Source organism: Lagopus leucura, unplaced genomic scaffold (genome assembly GCF_019238085.1).
Source record: "Lagopus leucura isolate 7727_CA_CO unplaced genomic scaffold, USGS_WTPT01 Super-Scaffold_741, whole genome shotgun sequence".
Lineage (NCBI taxonomy): Eukaryota > Metazoa > Chordata > Aves > Galliformes > Phasianidae > Lagopus > Lagopus leucura.
The window spans coordinates 2,311,538-2,332,476 of NW_024962256.1; the positions used below are offsets into that span (position 1 = coordinate 2,311,538).

General features: G+C 43.2%; 1 protein-coding gene across 1 annotated transcript in view; it reads right to left on the bottom strand.

The window, feature by feature from the left end:
• Positions 1–20,381, bottom strand: part of LOC122175874 (VPS10 domain-containing receptor SorCS1-like) — a 268,752-nt gene extending 248,371 nt beyond the window's left edge. Inside the window, exon 1 of the mRNA XM_042863898.1 lies at positions 19,536–20,381. Coding sequence (XP_042719832.1) covers positions 19,536–20,165 — 630 coding nt within the window. The 5' untranslated portion in view covers positions 20,166–20,381. The remainder of the gene's footprint in view (positions 1–19,535) is intronic.
• Positions 20,382–20,939: the final 558 nt, after the last annotated feature.

The window sequence follows — 20,939 nt, forward strand, 5'->3', positions numbered from 1 at the left end:
TCACCTCACTGTAAAGAAGTTCTTGCACACATTTGTGTGGAACTTCCTATGCTGCAGTTTCTGGCCATTTCCCCTTGTCCTGTCTCCACTCACCACTGAAAAGAGTCCGGCCTCGCCATTCTGCCCCCCACACCTTAGATACTTACAGACCTGGATCAGGTCCCCTCTCAATCTTCTTTTCTCAAGGCTGAACAGACCCAATTCAATCAGCCTTTCCTCATAGGAGAGATGCTCCAGGCCCCTCACCATCTTTGTGGCCCTCCGCTGGACTCCTTCCAAGAGATCCCTGTCTTTTTTGTACTGGGGAGCCCAGAACTGGACGCAGTACTCCAGATGAGGCCTTACCAGGGCAGAGTGGAAGGAGAGGATCACCTCCCTCGACCTGCTGACCACGCTCTTTTTAATGTGTCCCAGAATGCCATTGGCCCTCTTGTCTTGACGACAGCATGACTGACCTGGGAGTAAGCACCTTCTCCGCATGTATTGTGTTTTTCTACTCAAAAGTACTTGAGATTAATATAAGTAGTTCAGAATATATTCAGTTGGATTAAAACACAGGAGAATGTTCAGCACTTATCTTCAGAAAGTCAGTTTCTAAAGATGACTACTAGAAAGCTGGGTACCTCAATGAAGAGGTACCACAAAATATCATCTCAGACTTGCACCAAGGCAGTGCTTTTATCACAACATGATTAAAGCCAAGTTTATACTCATCTTTCCAATGGCTAAGAATAGTGGAAAGCCTGAAAACTCAAAGCTCAGAAAATAAACAAACCCTAATCAATTTGCTTCTGAAAATGGCTTCTATGTCAGCCCACAAGCTTATGCTGAAAGAGCAGCTAATACTCCCTGCTGTTGTACAGAGCTGTGCTATGCTCTTCCAGAAGATCAACTACAAGACAACAAATTATTATTACAACTGAGGTTTCTGAAGTAGCCATACTCTGAGAGCATGATACCTTGGCTCATGCAACCGCTGTGCCTTAACCATGCTAGACTGGCAGCTTCATCTCCTTCCCCTCTGAGGGGGAGATATTTATCATTTTCTTACGTGTGAGCTTGTGATGTCTTTTGGCACCAAGACAGAAGGTGCTGCTGTAGTAGGCAGAAGGGCAGCTTGGAAGCTCTCAGCTGTTATCATCCACCAATGAAAGTAACCATGCTTGCTGCCCTTTAACTCACACAAACACATTACAAAAGATTACACTAAATCAGAGCAACCTAAATCCTCAGTAAAGGTCCACAAAGAAAAAAAGAAAGCAGTCCATCTAAGCATAGATCCATTTTCACACCTTATACAACAGAGGTCAGTCAGAAATTCCAAATAATGAAACAACCTTTTAACCTCAAAATTCCTGTTTGAAAACCTAAGCAGAACTATGAACAGTAGTGAGAGGTCTGCCCATTCTATTTTACAGAAGGGAATATGCAGTAAGAAGACAGAAGGTCTCCTGTCAAAACACTGGCTAGAAAGAAGATACTCGTGGGTTAATGTGGTTATTGGCAGATCTTCAAGGGAAACAAGCCAAGCTGTATTTCAGTTGCACAAGTTAGAGAAGTTACACAGATGAATGGAAGAAAAGAAGTCAATGGGAATGGGAGAAACCACCTCTCAGATAAAGCAGAGGGAATCAGTTGTTGATAAGAGGGCCACGATTTTTTTGATGCAGAGATTTCCAGTCCCTTTTAGGTGAGATGCTGCTTTGTATCAGCTGCAAGCTGCCTCTTTATGCCTTTTATAAGATACAAACCATTAACAATAAACTTTTTGCTAAAGGCTGCCAATACTAGCTTAAAAAAAAAAAAAACACCAATATCTTAATGCAAACTTCTCTGGGCAGACATATGAAAGCATCAACTTTAAAATTTGATGATTTAAATGAATCCTCTCTCACATTACTCAGTACAACTAAATAAGTTGCCACACATTGCTGGTCTGTCACAACTGTCCACATGGGGGCTCCATCTTGGGAGGAAATCATTTATAGGTCTCAGCACAAGCTAGAGCAAACACAGTCACTTCAGGTTTGCTGCAAGCTAAGAGCACACATGACTTTGCCACTCATTAACTGAGTGGTTACAACCTATTGTAACAACTTGGCTGTAAATATTCTGCTTCAATTAAATCATTACAGCAGGAGAGTTCACTTCTAAGGCTGAATCCTCAAAAGGCAAAAATGCACTGAATCTATTGTCCATAGTAGCTTTTATCACGGAGATACAGGAGGGACTAAAGGCCTCTGATTTTGTTTATAACGTTCTTCCACAAAAAAAAGAAAAAACTTGGTTGCCAGGCTACAGCCTTTTGTAACCCTGTAGTCCTGACTTCACTCCTTCCTGAGCACGGATAGTAGTTTTCCAGCTATAGACCTATAAATAGCAAGGCCATTCTCTCCCAAATTCAGAAAAGAAAGCAGAATACACATCTTTTGGAAAAAAAAAAAACCTTCACACTAATTTCAATAATTATTCAATATTATTAACTTCAATAATCTGTGAACAAGAGGACCCTGTTCACAAATTAGAGCTATGACTCTCAGTGTTGAAACACCACCAATCCAGGTGCACCAGATAATCTGCTGACTGGCTTGCACCAATCCTCCACAGGTGGTGGCTGAGCAAGAGACGACTTTCATTTTAAGGCACTGAGAACAAGTTGTGTAGATTTGCAAAAGAGGCTACCACAAGGAAAAGTACATTAAACCATATATGTTCCTCTCTCCCCCACACAGGAACTCTCTCAAGTAGCAATTTCAGCTGTATTAGTATCTACCAATCTCCTCAAATCAGAAACTCAGAGCCAGTTTTCTTCTTTCAAACTTTTCCACAAGCGTAGGACTCACTAGGGAGTAACTGGACTTACTGACTTTTAACCTAGCTCTTCTCCAATTTTTTGCCTCAAATATTAGCCTGTTCTTCCATATGCTTTAAGTTCAAAATCCCTACCAGAAAACCTACAGCCTTCCTCAGAAGTTCAGATTCATCATTCTGAAATAAGAAAATGCCAGTATCTTCACTATCTAACAGGTCTTTCACCCTTAAAGCCTCTTTTCAGATAATTCCAAAGCTAAAACCACTCTTAAAATTCACATTACATTACCTCAGTTCACAGACTCTATCTTGTTTCTCCCATTTTACACCTGTGTACAAGGAACAGATACAATTGCCTTTGACCAGTTTTTGGGTCACCAAAGAAAGATATTAGTAACAACTAGGTAACAAAGAATGAATAACTTACCTCTTTCTGAGGAATAGAGCTTGCTAAAAACTCACATTGAAAGCAGTGCCCAACTAGAGATGCTTCCCTCTTAGCTGCCAGCCCTAAAATGAGGCTAGGGAGAAATGGACCCTGGCTCCACCTCTTCTTTTTGCAGAGGTGAACTGCTTGCACCTGTGCTTTCAGGGTTGGCAATGCCCCTTCACCAGGTGTTCAATCACTGGTTCAGGCTGTGACCTAACAGTTCCCCCACAACTTCTCAAAGGGCATCATCCCACAAACCTGACTTTCATGCTTTTCTACTCTATCACCAGTTTCACTTTGCTGCTCAATTCCTTAGGCTTTCCAAGCAACATTTTAGCACACTGCTTTCCAAACTTAACTCAAAATTTACCAAGTCTTCTCTTATTCTCCAGTTACCCCTTCCCACAACAAATAAACTTCTTACCTACTTAGGACACACACCTTCCCTAATGTCTCCTCACTTCAGACCTCAGTGTTTTTCCTAGATGCTTTGAGTATTTAACTCTTTAACTGCAGTCAGGTTGGGCTTTTTAAGCTTAGTAACAACAACAGCAGATCAACTTCTTTAATAGAAAATCTGTTCATCATTGTGCGTTACAATTTCATGAGGTTTTATAACATAAACCCTCTCCTCCTCCCACTCTTACACTTATCTGTTATTTCTCCTTAATCACTAATTCCTCCCACCTGGCAAGGCAGGCGATTACAGCCACCTGCATCCCCTGCCCTTCAGTGGCCAACTTACACCTGTGTTCTCCTGCCTCTCACAGCACCTCAAATGCATGACCAACTTTACAAGGCTGGATTAAGGGATCACATATCAATGTTTGTAAACCTTGTATTCCTGCTTCTTCTTCTTTCCTCCTCTCACATTTAAGGAAGAACCAGTTATCTAATTTATCTCCTGCACAACTGTTACATGACTTTTATGTACATCCATCCAATACATTCCTTGTAACCATTTCTGTCTCCCTCATCACAGCTGTGACGCTGTTGGTCTTTGAGAGGAGTCAGATAATTTGACTTTACAGCATTTCAGTGCTGTAAAAGAAATATTGTAGAGGACTGGCACTTATCAGGGAGATGACATCTCTCTGTATGGAAAGATAATGACATTGATAAGCACCTTTAGGACAGCTCCTGCCTGGCTACAAGCCACATTCCTTAGGATCTTGTCTGTCAGTCTGCTTGGAACTGAAAGGGGTCAGAAGAGTGAAAAACATCTCCGGGTTTTCAGATGTTCCACTTGCTACCTGTTCTCCCCTTGAGCTTTCAGCTAGTTAAGAAATGGCTGAGGTGCTACATTTCCAACCTTCCATATAGCTATCATTAGTAAAGCTGAGTCTGTTCCAAGAATTATATCAAAGAAGATATAATGCTATTTGAGTTATCTTCACTCTAACTGTATAACAGCCAGTGAGAACCTGTGAGGGATTCAGACAGAGTGATGTTTGGTTTATGTCCCAAACATGGAAGAAAGATGCTACAATGAAATTTCCCATGACAGTGAATAGCAATGAGTATTTTTTTAGCTGATAATCATTAGCATCAAAACAATTCCTTTTGATAATGTCAGAATATTCAACATTAAATAAAATGTATTTAGAAGTGAAAGAAACGTAGAGATGAGTTTCCTGCCACTCTAGCAGTTTCAGTGATGAAACCCTTGCAGTAACTGGTGCAGAAAAGAAAATATTGTACTGCCTTTGAGACTACATGCCTATTCATCTGGATGCCATAGCCCCACTGTCCAGAGAACTTTGTACTACCAGCAAAAATTCTTTAGAGACATCTACCATGTGGCACCAAAAAGAAGATAGCCAGAAAGAAAATCTCCCTAAGAGGAGAAGAGAATGTATGTTCTCATGTCCTGGAATGGAAGGTTGAAGAGGAAAGAGAAGCAATGAACTTTTACACTTCCCAGGCCATAAGCTCCATGTGATAGACTCAGTATAAATGGTGTGTCTATGACATAGCATTAATACCTTCTCATAATCTTAGTGCCAAAACACAAGTCAACTGGGAACATTTCTCACTACAGTTTTTGGCACTATCATAATGCACACAATTCTGTTGATATTTTAGTGTTGCAAATGTCACTTAAGATTGCATATCCTCGAGAAGTTATCTGGAAAATTCTTCAGTCAACATTCTTTCCCCAAGTAGCTCTAATGCTGTTGTTTAATGTCATATGTGTTTCAGTGGTGGTTTTGCTTTACTAACATCATCTGTTCTTTGTAAATTCAACACAGAAAGCGAATGTTTTAAAAGGTACATCATCTGCCTGTCTTCTTTTGTTCTTAAGTCTGAGCCTTATACAGAGCCTTATATAATGACCGTGCAAGCAACTCGTTGACTCAACAACCAACCTTAATGACCGTCTGAGAATGAAAGAATAGAGCTTGCTGTAAGGTCTACAGAACATCATCTCTGGAGGTGATAGACCATTTATCTTCACTTCCTCTCATGGCTCCTCACAGCTGATAGACATCAGAAAAGAGGGGGGAGAGGGGGGAAGAGGGGGTGCGATCACCAAAGACTCTCATCTAAGACTCCAAATCTTCTTGACAGAAGTGGGTTGCCACCCCAAAGGGCGGTCTCAGACCAACTTGACTGTATAATGGTGAATTTGTACATTTATCTTTGTCGACCCACCACACATAGATCAAGACTCCAGACTCAAGACAGTGATGGATCCAGGACTATATTTATCTATAAATCTCTCTGTCTATCCTTCTTTCTCTTCTTCTCTTTCCTCTCAATCCTTTTACTCACTTTCCTATAGTATCCATTACTTAAATTTGCCTTAAAGTAGTTGCTTAATAAGCGTTGTTGGAAAATTGCCTAATTTTTCCTCAAAGTAGCTGATTAGTTGTGAGAAAGCTCAATACATTGTTTTGCTTTGTGCCGCCGGGACACTGTCTGACTCCTTAGCTCAGGTGATCCCTGCAGACAGGGAGTGTCCTATTCAGTGTGATTCCAAAGATTCGCCTTACTCACAACCCATCAAGTCAGACAAGATATCTTACTATGATGGACTGAGGCTACTGCATTCATTTTCCATTGTTTATTATACTGATTGTTTCTACTATGAAGTATTTTCATCTTCTGGAAGCTGCTACTGCATTATTTGTATTTCTGGATCATCTGAGTATTTTATTAGAAGGAGAAATTTACTAATAGATTAAAGGCTAATTTACATCATTACAAGTACAGACATTCATCATACAATTTCAGTTCTGTGTTTAGGCCTGAGCTCCAGTCCAAAAAAGACAGGAAACTTCTAGAGTCTCCAGCAGAAGACCACGAAGATGATGTGGGGCCTAGAGCATCTCCCATATGAGGAAAGGCTGAGAGACCCGGAACTGTTCAGCCTGGAGAAGAGTTGAGGAGGAATCTTATCAATGCCTATATATATCTACTAGGCAGGAGTCAAGTGGATAGGGCCAGACTCTTTTTGATGGTGCCCAGCAACAGAACAAGGGGCAATGGGCACAAATTGGAATACAAGAAGTTTCATACAAACATGAGGGCACGGGAACAGTCTGCCCAGTGAGGCTGTAGATTCTCCTTCTCCACAGATACTCAAAATCCACCTGGACAATCTCCTGTATAACCTACTTTAGGGAACCTGCTTTAGCAGAGGGTTGTACTCAATGATCTCCAAAGATCCCTCCTGTGATTCTGCAATCCTGCAATATAAGGACCACAATTACAGACATCTCTCTTTTTTCTCTGAACTCTCTCCAGCAAAGAACTCCATCTGTTTAATGATATAGTACATTCTTATTTAAACAAAAACTCTCTCCACAGAAGATTAAATACAGGTTTCCTGAGTAACATTTCATAGTGAAATGCTATTTCCTTTGTACTATATTCTCTGCTCCTCATTAGATTTCTCAAGGCATCTCTCTCTCTTCCAGTTGCTCACAAAGGTTTGTTACTCACCAAAGTCCACCTTGTTAAACACCAGATTGCTCAGAAAGGACTCCTACTTGGTATTTCAATAATTCAGCATTACAAAGGAATAGAGATGGATTCTCCTGCTTGCCACAAAGGAACTCTTGACTTCATCTGAGTGAATCTCAATATAAACAAGTAGAAAAGGAGCACAGATACAGACTCAACATTCATCCTCAGTCTTATTCTGAGATGGTGCCAAACATAATGAAGATATGGAAAAGACTGTGCAACATAGCTGACATGAAATTCTCTTCTTTTTGTGTATGTGTATGCATGTTTTTTTCTCTTTCAGCTTAACAGGAGCACAGGTGATTTTCCAAATCTTTTAGGAAGGACATTTGTAAAGTAGTTTGGGGTTTGTTTTCTTGTCTTCCTTTAAAGTCATCCCTCAAGTGTCTCATTTATGGATCTGCCTTAAGAACTTGAATAGCACTGAAGAAAACCTGTGCTGCCATCAGAGCACAGGCAGGTAGTTCAGAGCAAAAACATTTCCTGGAAATAGTTACTACTACACCCAACATCACTTAAAAAAATCCAAAGAAACATAAGAATACCTTTAGATGAATCCACTTTCAGAGAACAGTAATGTTTACCTGCACTGAAGCTGAACCTCGCTCCCACTGCTATTCTTTGTAGCAAAAATGCAAATGTAATTGACTTGTCAAGGCAGTGCCATTTCCCTGAGAAAGGCTGAGAGATACCAGTGCCCGGGCAGGACAGGAGAACAGAAACAATGCTATCAGTTATACTGTGGGTTGAAGCAAAGGCAAGACTGAGAAGTGAGCGGGGAGCACCAGGAACATTCATTTCTTCTCTTCAAATCCACACATAACTCCAATAAATGATCAACACGAATACTTGCTCCACTGAAGTTTGTGAGTATCTTTATAATGTGTGCACAGGAAAATCAGAGACACAAGGATTAACAGTACAGTGGATCCTGGATAGTGACACCATGGTGACAAAGACAGCTATACAAGGGAAGGGAATCAATCCACTACTTCAGGGCTTCAGACAAATGATAGCAAAACTATCCCATATCTCTGTGGTGTGCAGATGCTGATCTTTTTCAGATTTCAGCTGTGGTCCCAAGGTCCTGTCCAGCAGCTCCTAAGCTATTTCAGTATTTTGTTGTAATTCTGGTTCAGGGCAATCCCAGCTAATACTTTGCTGCATTAAAAGAACCAAAGTCAAAGGAAGCTGGGGAAAGAAGAGAACAATATAAATTCTAGGGAAGTTTGTAGCACAGGATAATGAAAAATAAGGAAAATGAAGAGATTGCAGAAACCTGGCTCTTACAAAAACTTTACTGACTAAATCAACAGAGCTCTCCTATTAAGTAGTTGCAGATCTGGCTTGTTCCTATCCCCCAAAAGTATTTTCATTCTCTAAGTTCATGAGAGGAGCTTTCCAAAGTTTCCCAACTAGCACTCATTATTTCCTTCTTCTTGGTGTCCTGGTTTACCCACTCCTTAGGGTACATCTGGTCATCTTTTCAATATCCTTTTGCACGAATGCTTGCAGACTGTTTCTCCAAAAAGTGGTGGCATTTGAATGTGAAACTGGTCCTCTAGGCAAACCTAGCAGACCCTGCTCACCAGCCTTGACAACACAATTTTATAACACCTTTCATCTATCTATACCAGAAAACGCTGTCAGATTATATAAATTAAAGAGAACACTATTTTCTTTGTCAACCAGAGATGTCTTCACTAACAGGCTGTAAAATTACAGGCAACACTGACAGAGAGACAACACAGAGTATGGGACAAGGCAGTAGGTGAAATCTTGGATTTTCTCTGAAACTACAACAAAGCTAAGTAAGATCTTAACATTCAGCATCACCTGGATTTTAAGGAATGCTAAGGAGGCAGGATCATCCCAGCTGACGCTGGAAGATGTAATGCACAATCCCAAAACTGACCTCTGTGGTCCTACAGCCACAACCATCTCCTTTCCGTGCTGAGCTCACTTTTGAGCCTATCCTAATCTCATCCATCAGGAAGGCAGGAGGAGACATGGCAGGTGGACACAGCAAGACCACTACATGCTGTTCCCAGCTTCAGTGCACTGCTGTCTGCACATAGGATATTCCAGCTGGCAGTCAGCATGGGGCTGATGGCTCTCTGCAGCTGCTCAGAGGGCAACAATGCTGTGCACAACCACTCCTTCCTTACAGCAGCATCCCATTTAATTGCTACCTCAGAATAGCAGAGATGTTTGACAATATCAGTGCAAGCTGCGTTGGCTTGTGAGCTGCCCTGTTAGTCATGACAGTTATTGGGGTGATGCTCACTTTTTTGTTTAAAAAGAAGCACATGCCTTTCCTGGCCCTTCTACATCAAGGGGAAGCACCGGCACTTGCACACCTACACACACAGGTGTGTGTAGCACTTCCATCATCTGTTTATTTTTGTCAATATTTTTTATAAGGAATTGCACACTGAACGCATTGCTGTCCCAGCTGTCACCACTTGTCACATTACAATAACGATCACCACTCTCAGATGGCAGTTCAGGTTGTTTAATCATCGCTTTCCTTCAAGCTGTCCATTGCAGGCAGGTCGCCAGGCAACAGCACCAAGTGGCAGGGCTGGGGGTGGGTGGGAGGAAGAGGATGGAACATGTTGGGGCTGACAGGGAGGAAAGTGAAGAGCTCATGTTCCTATGGGAGAGGAAGGCACAGGAGCTGCTGAGCCTCTCCAGTAGATGCCAGCCTGCAGTGTGATGAAAATAACAGGGATTTCAGAACCTCGAGTTTTTGTGGAGGAGGAAAAGGCAGCTGGACTCCAGCCCACAGCACTTTAACGCAGAGCTGGGCCGCATGCTGCAACTGCCATAGATATCTGTGTTCTGACTCCCTCCATTCCACCAGGCTCAAAGCCATGGGCACAGCCTGTGGTTAGAGACACTTGGAATCAACGGCATTTATTCCACTGAGTGACTTTAATATAAGCTACTCGGGAAAGGATAAGCAGTTTCTCAAGGTTTCTGAAGAAAAAAGAAAGGCTAAAAGTCAACATAGAGAAAATTGAAAATAAAATGGAAGGTGAGAGTTTTACACACAAAAGATGAGTTGGAGAATGTTTTGTTTGACTTTGTTTTCCAGGAGTTGCACAATTAAACAGTCCTTTGTCATTTGAATGAAGATAAAAGGAGAACCAGCAGTAACAACACAAAGACTGTAGATCTGCATCAAGGCTTCTTTGGGTTACAGTAGCTTAAGTAGAACTTTAGAATCATAGGATCATCACAGAGTAATTGAATTGTTTGAGTTGGAAGGGAACTTAAAGCCCATCTGGTCCAACTCTCCTGCACTGAATAGGGACACCTGCAGCTCCATCAGGTGCTCAGAGCTCCATCTAGCCTGACCTTGGTGTCTCTAAGGACAGAACACCACCACCACCATCTCTCTGGTCACCCTATGCCAGTGTCTCACTGTCTTTGTGGTAAAAAAATATTTTCTCATCTTACAATCTAAATCTCCTCTAAGCAGTTATTACTGAACTTCAGCAGCTCATCTGTATTCTAGATTACCAGATCTAAGCTAAATTCAGATCTATATTCTTCAGCCCAGGCTCTGTCCCCCTTAATGAGTTTAAAGGGATGAGGAAACACGCACACAAATGAATCAGAGGAGGTTCAGTGCAAGGTGTCATCCTCACCCCACAAAAACACTCAGGAAATAATTACCCTCTGATCAGTGACATTTCACCACAGATTAGTGTGTTCTGGTATTAAGGTTAATGCATCTGCTGTTTTGTTGATGTATCTTTATTTACCTACTTAGCCTCTCCCATAAAAAAAAAATCTACCATTTCACATAAAGAAGGTAAGCTCTAGCTTGGATTTACAGGTTCCCATAATTTGATTTTTTTCCCCCAATAACAATTAATTTAAAGCTTTTCATCTTTTCCCTACAGAAAAGTCATTTTTTTCTGGGAAACATGTACTACAACTCTACAGAAAGCAAATTAACTTTTCAGTTCATGTTGTCTGGCACATAAAGCTTGATTTTCACAATAAGTATTCACACTTACACATAGGTAAATTCTTTAGAAATCAAGGCCATGAATATTAATTTGAAGATTCCCCAGAATTCACTTCTGTTTGGTCTGTTTATAGAAACAGTTCTGTGAGATGTATTGGCAACACTCTCAGTGAGGGCAGCGGATGGCGAAACTGCTCCTGAAGGTTTATACTGATCCAATCTCACAAACATACAGGGACCATATGACCTCTTTCAGCTGCTAAAAATGCACTTTGGATGCAAAATACAAATTGTCCACACAAAGTCGATTCTAAGTGATTAAATGGGGTCCAGTCCCATATTACTGTGGAATTTCAACCATTTTCTGAATCCAGAACTTTGTGAATATTTCACCCCCATCCCCCCCCCCAAAAAAAATGTTTTTAAAAACGCACCTGAAAATATATTGAACAGGAACAATTTATGAGGAAATTTGTGATATAAAATATGTCTCTCAAATTATTTTCTTAACCTTAAATGTGGCGGGGGAGGTGAGAAAGTGGGTGGGAGAGAAATATTTGGGGAAAGAAATGGGATATCTCTGTTGAGTTATCTAAATAGCCTGAGATTTTCTAAATTGCCTTTCCCTTCCTGCTGAAGGGCTGAATGTAAATGTTCTGCAAGAGCTCATGGCACTGTCAGCTTTCAGTAATCACTAGCTGAGGTGACATAATACAAATAAGATGTGAGCCGCAGCACTGAGTTGAGACCCAGTGCCGTAAGGGATCATGAGCTTCCTTCCCATGTACAGCTGTTCGCTCTCCACCCAGAAAGGTCAGACTTCTCCTGTCTTGGGAAAATGTTTGCTTTGAAATGACCACTGCAAATCATCTCCTTCCATCTTTTTGTTTATCTTTTGATTTAATATATCCACACAAAGCATGGAAGACTGCAGATGAGCTCTTGAGCTATGAAGGGCACCAAGAAATGATACACATGGTATCAGACACATATTCCTGGTAGCAGTCTATAAACCACTTTGATGAATGCTCTCTCCAAACACCAGCCTTGCACAGGCGTAGCAGTGCACCTCACCTCAGCACATGAAGAAAGACCCTGCCCCAGCACAAGCTGCTCACAGAGGTGGGTTTGGAGCACTGACATCCATCCATAGTAGCAGAAATAGGTCTACTTTTCCCCCTCCTTCTCCCTGCTCACCTAAATCTCCATTCTTTCCTTAGTCTTGAGTCCTAGAATCAGCTTTGAGTCCTAGCGCACTACCATAGGACAACATCACTCCTCTATTTAGAGACATGACATGAGGTTAAAGTTCTTGTAGAGCCTCTGAAAGAAAGGAATTACATTTTAGGACATATCCTAAAATATCCTGTTCCTTCTCAAAGTACTTTTCTTTTATGCTCCCCAAGGAGAGAAAGTGCAGTACTAAGTAAAAGTCCTATTGTGTTACCAGCACTAAGAATTAGAGATTAAGGGCTCGCACATTAACTGTTGTTTGACTTAAGACGGAGAGCTAAAAAAAATGCAAATGGCACAAAAATCATTTTACTGCATCAACTTTTATATGCACTGCAAATTCCAAAATAATTAGTCTATCACCCAATGCTGCCATTTGAATTGGAATCAAGGCACATTTTAATTTAACACAGAAATGTCAATTAGAGCTCTGGGAGCCATTGATTTTTTGGTTTGCTGACCAGATATGAAAAAAAGACAGAAGGCAGTGTGTTGTGTCAGTCTGATTGTCTTTCTCCTCCTATGAAATGAAAACTCGAATCTAAGTGATCGAGATTCAGCATGAGCAGGTTTTAAGAAAATATCTGTTGTCAGAATATAGGTAAATATTATAGTTTGAGATGCTCTACCACTGCCAGACCTGGGCATTGGAGAAGATGCAAGGCCCACAGGACACTTGTAATGTGCAGTAGCAATGAGGCTAGAGCATCTCAAATGGCACTTCACATATCTCACTGGAGCTCTGCACATAAGTCTTGCATTGGTGTAGCAAGAACGGTCAGTGGAGGCAAAACTGCCCAAGGCCAGTGCTAATCTTGGAGCCCTCCATATGTGCAGCTGTACCACAGCAGAATGGGTCAGAAAGCTCCACACCCTCTCCAGAATGAGCTGCTGACTTCTTGCACCGTTGCTTCTCCCTTTGGACAGACCTCGCCGTGATTTCCAGGTCAGAGAAATAAAAAACACTTATTTGAAGACAGGAGGAAGGGGAGAAAATCCTTTTCTATTATAAAGTATAGCATTAGGAAAATTGAAAACTATAACCTCATTGCTTTATATAGTTTATAGCCTCTTGATATTGCGGGAATGCTAGCTGCAACTGTCAGAGCTCTTCCATAATTCTCCTTAATCTCCTCTCCTGATGGGATTTGCATATCCCACTTGTCAGTCTGAGTGGAAGCTCCTCTCCATCGCTCAGACACTTTCACAGAAGCCAGCTACACAACGAGAAGCCTTTCTTCTCATTCTCAAGGATTCTCTTTCACCCACTTCTTTCTCTCAATGCATGACTGTTCTTAATAATTTCCCACCTATCCTATTTCAGATTCTGTATATGAAAAGCTTGCATTTTGTATAGTCAAGAAGTATACCCACAGATGGAATGCAACAAAGAAGAAAGAAACACTATGGGTATTAGATTATTTTTTTCCCAATTTTAAAAGGAAAAAAAAAATTTAAAAATAAGGTCCTAATTCAAAGTTACATTGAAATTTTCCAGCATTTTTTCTTTGTTGTTGCTATTGTTCTTCTTCTTAAAGGAAGATTCATATAAAGAACGGATATCAAGTATTTTACGATCAGCAGAGTAGCACAATTTGAAGCACGGTACTTTCAGTAATACTTTAATTTGACCTGATTATTTCCAGTTTAAATCCCAGTTTTGTTTTCTCACTTTTGTTCATCCTTTCCTAAATACAGTCTCATTAGCTTCAGCAAGAGATTAGGCTGAAACCCTCTCGGCATCTGGTGCATTATTCTATTAATACCATAATATATTATTGCAATATATAAGCAAGACATTTTACATTGTACTGAAGCATTTTAATGCAAGCATCCAACTTAAGATGAATCTTTTTGGGGGACCTCTTTCCCACACCTCAGGAACCAATCTAAATGCAAAGCAACTGACAACAGGGTCATTCCTCACCATGGGTCTCACCACTCTGAGTGCCACACTCACATTCATCTCCTTAAAACCCGTTTTTTATAGTAATGCGACCACGGTGGGAGGAAGGGAGCAGTGGACTATTGCACTGTCACCAATGGAACGATGCTGGCAGTTCTTTACCCACCTCTGAAAATATTACACTGGAGCCACAGCTCTGTCAGAAGGAAGGACAGAGAGTACTAACTACAGCCAGTCGCATGAATGCAGCATCTGAGCAAAGGCATCACAGAGTGAGAAGTGACATTTTGATTGATTCTTCACTCTGGTCAAAGCAGAATAACACTGGCAATTTCAGACACTTTTGCCATGCCTCTACTGTCCTTTGCTGTCTCAGTGTTAAAAGTGAATACATTCATTATCATCCACATGGAATTCTGTTCATCAAAAGCAAGCGCCTGATTCAAATTCAAGCTCTTGGGAACCCAACTCCTAGAAATTCACAGTTCATTTTCCACAATCTGTCTTACAAGCAGATACAGAAAGAGCAGTGCTTGCTTGATTTAGCAAACCAGAGGTTGAAAGGGAATACGAGCACTGCCTGTAAAATAATTCCAGGGAGGTGTAAGTGCCAAGTAGGGAAAACAACTTTAATTAAAAGGCATATAGACAAACCAATAAATAAATAGATAAATAGATAAATAAATTTCCCAATGGCAATATTAGATCAGAAATCAGACAGAAGCTTCCAAAAAGCATAAGAAACAACTATCCTGAATAGAGGAGAGCAATAGGAAGGAAGGAAAGTCCATTTTTTTTATGATGCTTTTTGATGAGTTTCAGGTAGCATATAGCACCCGCTACAGCCTCGAACCTCTCCTTAAGTTCTTAATGTATAAAATAGGTTTGAATGCTCCAAATGAAAACCTAACCACAGATTATCCACTATTATTTTGCATAGGAAGAAATAAAGTGCATTTGAAATATATAGGTATATTGTTATTCTGTCTTATCTGAGTTCAGATTGTGTTATCAGTAGCATCGAATAAAAACATGCAAGTAATACCTAATGAAGAGTCTCAGCTTGTTTAAAAGCTCTCCTATAAGAGTCTTATCTCTTCCCTTGTTGTCTAGTGTAACCACACGACAACAGCGATGATGACCTTGCAGGCTTCATACTGCACTGGATCCATCAGTCATATTGATTTTCTACTGTGGATGAAATATAAAAAATTATCTGGCCAGGTTACTTTGCATCTGGTCCAGATTTCATCTCCATCGTTCTGCTGAGGATCTTCAGCTTGGAAGACTCAAGACAAGCTCAGCTAAATCCCTTCAGCAACATAAATCACAGAAGTTTGGACCAGATATCCCGGGCTACAGAAGATGTAAGTGCTGGGTGACCATGTAAAAGTCAATCCATGAACTGGGCACCTGTTCATATTCTTTGCCAAACAGTTTGAGATCTACACCAGTGTCCAGCCCAGGATATCAGACTCTGCCCAGAGCAAGGCAACAGTGGGTTGTCTTATAAATAGACTGAAAAACCTAGGCAGCCTCGGTTTCTCAAAAACTGTAAGCATCTCTATCCCAAATATTCATATTGGATATTTCCTTGAGAGTTGCTTCTCTCCATTAAAATCAAATCTCATCTCTATGCACAAATCTCTGCTGCCTGTTTTCTCCTACTCTGTAGCATAGCATTGAGGGAGCTATGGGGAATTCAAATCTACAGTGTTTGCATATACCACATCAGGAAGCATGTCTGATACTTCCGCAGGCTAGGAAACCTGCCAATTTCCACACTGTTGTTGAAATTCCCCAGAGGTGCAAATAGCCAGGAGATCTCACTTGTGTGTCTTGTAGCCAGGGTTTAAGGAAGAGATTTAGCTGAGAGGATCTAATACTTTAACTTTCATGGAGGACAGTAGAAAGACTCCACATATATCAATGCAAAGAAACAAAGCAATGGTGCTAACATGGGCCAGTTAACACCTTCTTGGACCATTCCCAGACAGTCTGGGACTTGGTATAAGCCAGAGACCATTTCCAGCACCCAATTTAGCTGCAGCCACTCCTCTCTGTGTTGCAGACAGAAAGAGCTCTGGATTGTGTAGATGCCAGACCATGCCAGATGGCCTGCGTGGCCTCGCACACCTCCACAGCAGTCAGAGAGAGCCTCAGGACCATCTGCATTTTCACGCAACACTGGATACACTCCTGGTTTCATCCTCATCAGTCATCTGACAATCCAGCTTCCCTACGCCTGTGCTCTTCTCTGTAGAGCATGGACTGACACTACTGGGGGGAAGCCACAATAAGCAGGAGGAAGCAGGGTGTATGTAAAGCACATCCCTGTAGATGTGACCTGGGTTCTTGCCACAGGTCTGTGTGGATATGGCTGTGTGGACATATACTTTCCCCACAAGGCTGCACAGCTGATCCTGTTGCTGCTGTCAAGTGTAATATGGATTCTGTGCTGCAGGGTAAGCTGTCTGAGGAGTACCCAGAATCATTGATGGGCCCCACAGGATCCCCCTTGTAAGACTGTTTATGTTGCTGTACTTATATCTGAATGACTGATACCACTACTTATTACTCTTGTTGTGCCTGTGGCTAAGCACAACCCAGCATCTGAACAGAACAATATACACACACAATGTGAAATCATTGCCCAGACACAGAGAATCTGCAAACACTGTTCCTTACAGCTACCAGGAGTCCTCCCAGAGGTCCCTTCCCCTCCATCAGAAGCATTTCAATAGTATCCAGACCACTACCAAAATAAGGATACAGGGAAATAGACAGAGGTTGGCAGAATCAGGTACATTACAATTAAAACAAACCTTAATGATGACAGTGCTTTTATTTTATAGCTTTCCCATCTAAAGGGAGCTCAGATTTTTAGGGTTTTGTTTTGGCTTTTTTCCTTTACTTACACAGATGCTACAAACTATGATCATCTCCATAGCCTCCCTCTGCCTGGGCAAAAGGCACAAGCTGTTTAACAGCAGCGCTCACAGAGCATATCAGAATGAAAATGAGAGGAGGTGTGTTGCATCCACCTGGCACAGTGGGAAAACAGGGAGAAATCTGGCAGCCACTGCTGCTGGAGTGACGCCAGGGCACCAGGGTCACACAGCATCGTGCACACAGCACCATGGGATCCCCTGCCACTCTGTGCAGGCAAGGTTACACACACTGCACACTCTGGGAATCACTTCATCCTAACCCCCTCCCAATCCCAGCTCCTTCACAGCTGAGTGTCCAAAAGCTCTGTGCAGAGCCTTTGGGTCAGTGCCGTGTTGAGCTCCTACTGAACCAACACCACTGCTTCAAATGAGACTGGATGAGCTTGCTGGTGCATCCAGCTCCTGAGAAGTCCAGCTTCATTTAGCGTTGTGAAGGATGTTACCACAGCATGAATAGCACAGTACTGTCGGAGTACACAGCAGCAAGGTGGGAGCATGATCTCCCCAACACGACACCACTCAGGGCAATTTGGGCAGGACAGCAGCAAAACATTTCCCCACAGCTCCCTGCAAGCAGTTTTACAGAGACACTCAGCAGGTAAATCAGACCAAAGCATTAACAGTCCATACTACCACAGTGGGCAGAAAGAACTATACATATGTATATGTCTAAGACAGTACAATAAAAACTGCTACTTTTAATACTAATGTATTGATCTATATAGAGATGAAACATCTTTGTGTGAAAAGAAGAGGAAAACTGATGCTTGCTGGGTGACTTTTTATATCAGAAGCTTTTTCTTAGCAAATAGCTCTCTTTAAACCAGTGTCAGACTCAATTCAATCAGTATGAAAAGACTGGAGTTCCTCCCCAGCAACTTCTGTTACCACGACTATGTGAGAGAGGCTAGCTGAGTTGGGAAGAAAAGGGAAGGTCCTTCAAAATGGAGATGACAGGTATCCCCCTGTCAATTAACTAATTAAAAAAGGAAAAAAAATGCTGATGAGCCAATAATACCTTGTCTCAATTAACTAGATCGGAACCCCACAGCATGGGGCTTACAACATTCATGTTAATTCTAAATGGAGTGCCTGGGATATATTTTAATAGTATCCATACCAAAGGAGTTCATAATGATCTGACCCTAATTTCAAAACATCACCAGGTTCCTTATGCTAAAAGCTGAGAAGGAGGCCAAGGGTTTGTACCAAGCAGACAAAAATCTGGCTGAGAGCAGAGGAGCCCAAGTTGCCCTTTCCCCCATGAAGTTGTACGGGCAAACACCAAATCACGCTGGTATCCCTTTGTCTCCTGTTAGCATTCTGCTCACTGGGGCACTCAGACCCTCACTCCTGTTAGCCCCAGAGCAGAGCTACCAGCAGGCTCCTGGCTCAGGGCTACCTTTGCAGCACAGGCTGGAGGGATACGAGTTAACTTGATAACTTTGATGCCACAACTATTACTCCAGACTGGAAACCTGTCACCTATCTCTCTGGCTGATTTCATTCTGCTTGGCTCCTGTCAGAGCCATTCTGTTGCTATTCATGAGAAAAGTCCAGGTTATGGGGAAGAGACCAGAGCTGTCTCATTTTAACACCTTCATGACAAGAGGCAAGAAAGCACCTTTGTACCCTGCACAGAGGCACCTCAGAGACAACATCCCATGGGGCTAAACCCTGGGCTGACGTGGGTCCCAGCAATGGAGGAGCAGCAGCAGTAGCCCTGGAGCTTTCCCAGGCCTTGCTCACAGCTCAGCATCCCCTGCTGCCGGCGGGGTTACCCTGGGGCAGCCAGAGTGTGGGGGACGGGACCTCTCGGACCGTCCCCTCCCCGCCCCTCCCCCGCCGCGGGTGGTGGTCGTTCCCCCTCTCTGCCTGCAGGGTGATGGAGAAGGAGTTGGAATGGGCTGTGCTCAGCGGGCGGGCGGCGGAAAGTTTTTTTTTGCTCCAGAAGAATGGTCTTTTAGAGGCACTTCTGCCCCACTGCACACTGCTAAGCGAAGCCAATCCGCGGCTCCCGGGAACGAAATCCCCACTCGAAGAAGGAAAAAAAAAAAAAAAAAAAAACAACCTGCATTTCTCTCCCACCCCACCCCCAAGGAAAAGAAAAAAGAAAAAAAGAAAAAAGAAAGAAAGAAAGAAAAAAGGAGGAGGGGAAAACAGGGAAAAAAAGAAAAAAAAAAAAAAAAAAAGGAAAAATGCAAACCCGCCGCCCCCACCCCGCCGAGCCCCCACGGCGGCCGTACTCACGCTGCTGTTTTGGCCCGACCAGTGCACCATGGCTTGGTTGTGCGCCGAGTCGCCGGTGAGGGCGAAGGTGGTGCTGCCCAGCCGCAGCTCCTCCAGCCCGAAGCGGGCGGCGCCGGAGCCCCCCGGCTCCCGCCCCGCGGCACCGCCCGGCCCCGCCGTGCCCCGCGGGCTGCGGCCCCGCCGCCGCCGGGTCGAGTTCCGCCGGCCGCCCCAGTGACCCCGCTGAAGGTACTCCCCGGTAGGAGCTGCCGCTGCTTCGGGCCGGCCGTCCCCGAGCTTTTTCTCCGGCTCGCTCGCCCAGCTGCGGGTCTCCCAGCCGCTGAATTTGGTCCCCGCCACAGCAGGGTCGAAGGGTGCTTGAAGCTCGGCATCTTCCGTATCCATCCCGGCCCCTTGCCCTCTCTCACCTCCCTGCTCCCCCGGGATCCTCCACTGTTCTTTTTCTCCCCTGTCGGTCTTCAAATGCATCGGTAATCCCTGCTGCGGATGCTGCTGCTGCGGCTTCACCTGGGAATGGCAGGATCTGCAAGTTATTTCAGCGCCGGTAAAGCCAAAAGTGAAGAGGAAAAGCCATGTCCAGTACAGGAGAGCAACGTGCCAGGCTGGGTACCAGCCAGCAACTTTTTCCATCGCTGCTGACTGCTGATGAGTGAGAGGGAGAAAGAGCAGGAAGGAGCGAGCGGGGTGCTGCCGATCTACCCACCGCGGGGAAAACACTGCGAGAACTCCATAAAGTTTCAGGCTGCTGTATTTGATGCAGCTGAGGAGAGGGAGAGTGCTTTCTCTCTCCTTTTTTTTTTTTTCTTCCTTATTTTCTTTTCCTCCTTTTGCACTTTTTTCCTTTTATTTTCTTTCTGTCTTTTTTTTTTTTTTTCCCCTTTTATTTCTTTCTTTTTCCCCACCCCACCCCCCCTAAACTGGCGTTCCTGATCGGGCTTTTGATGGAAGGGAAAGCCACAACCACACGGGGGAGGAGCTGAATTGAAGTCAGAGAGAGAGAGGAGCAAATCCCGGCTGTGCCTTCTCCCGGCTGTTCTCTGGAAGCCGCCGCTCGCTCTCTCCCCGCTCCCCTCCTGCACCGCTCCTCCCGCAGCCCCGCCAGGACCCCCGCGTGTGCCGGGAGCGATTGGTTCCCGCCTCCCCCCTCTCACACACACTCGCTCCGAGAGGACTTATTCCAACTTTTGCACTCGCACACAGCTGATCCCTTCCTCTCCCGCGCTTCCCAGCAGCTGAAACCTCTAAAACCTTCTAATGTATTAAACAATGCTCAGGAGCTGGAAGCAAATGTGAAAAGCGAAGGAGCAGTTCATACATGTGTGCATATAGTTCTTCTAGGGGAAATATTTTAATTTGCGTAATGGAGCGGTCCCAAATGTCTGAGCAGGCTCTGAGATGGTCTCT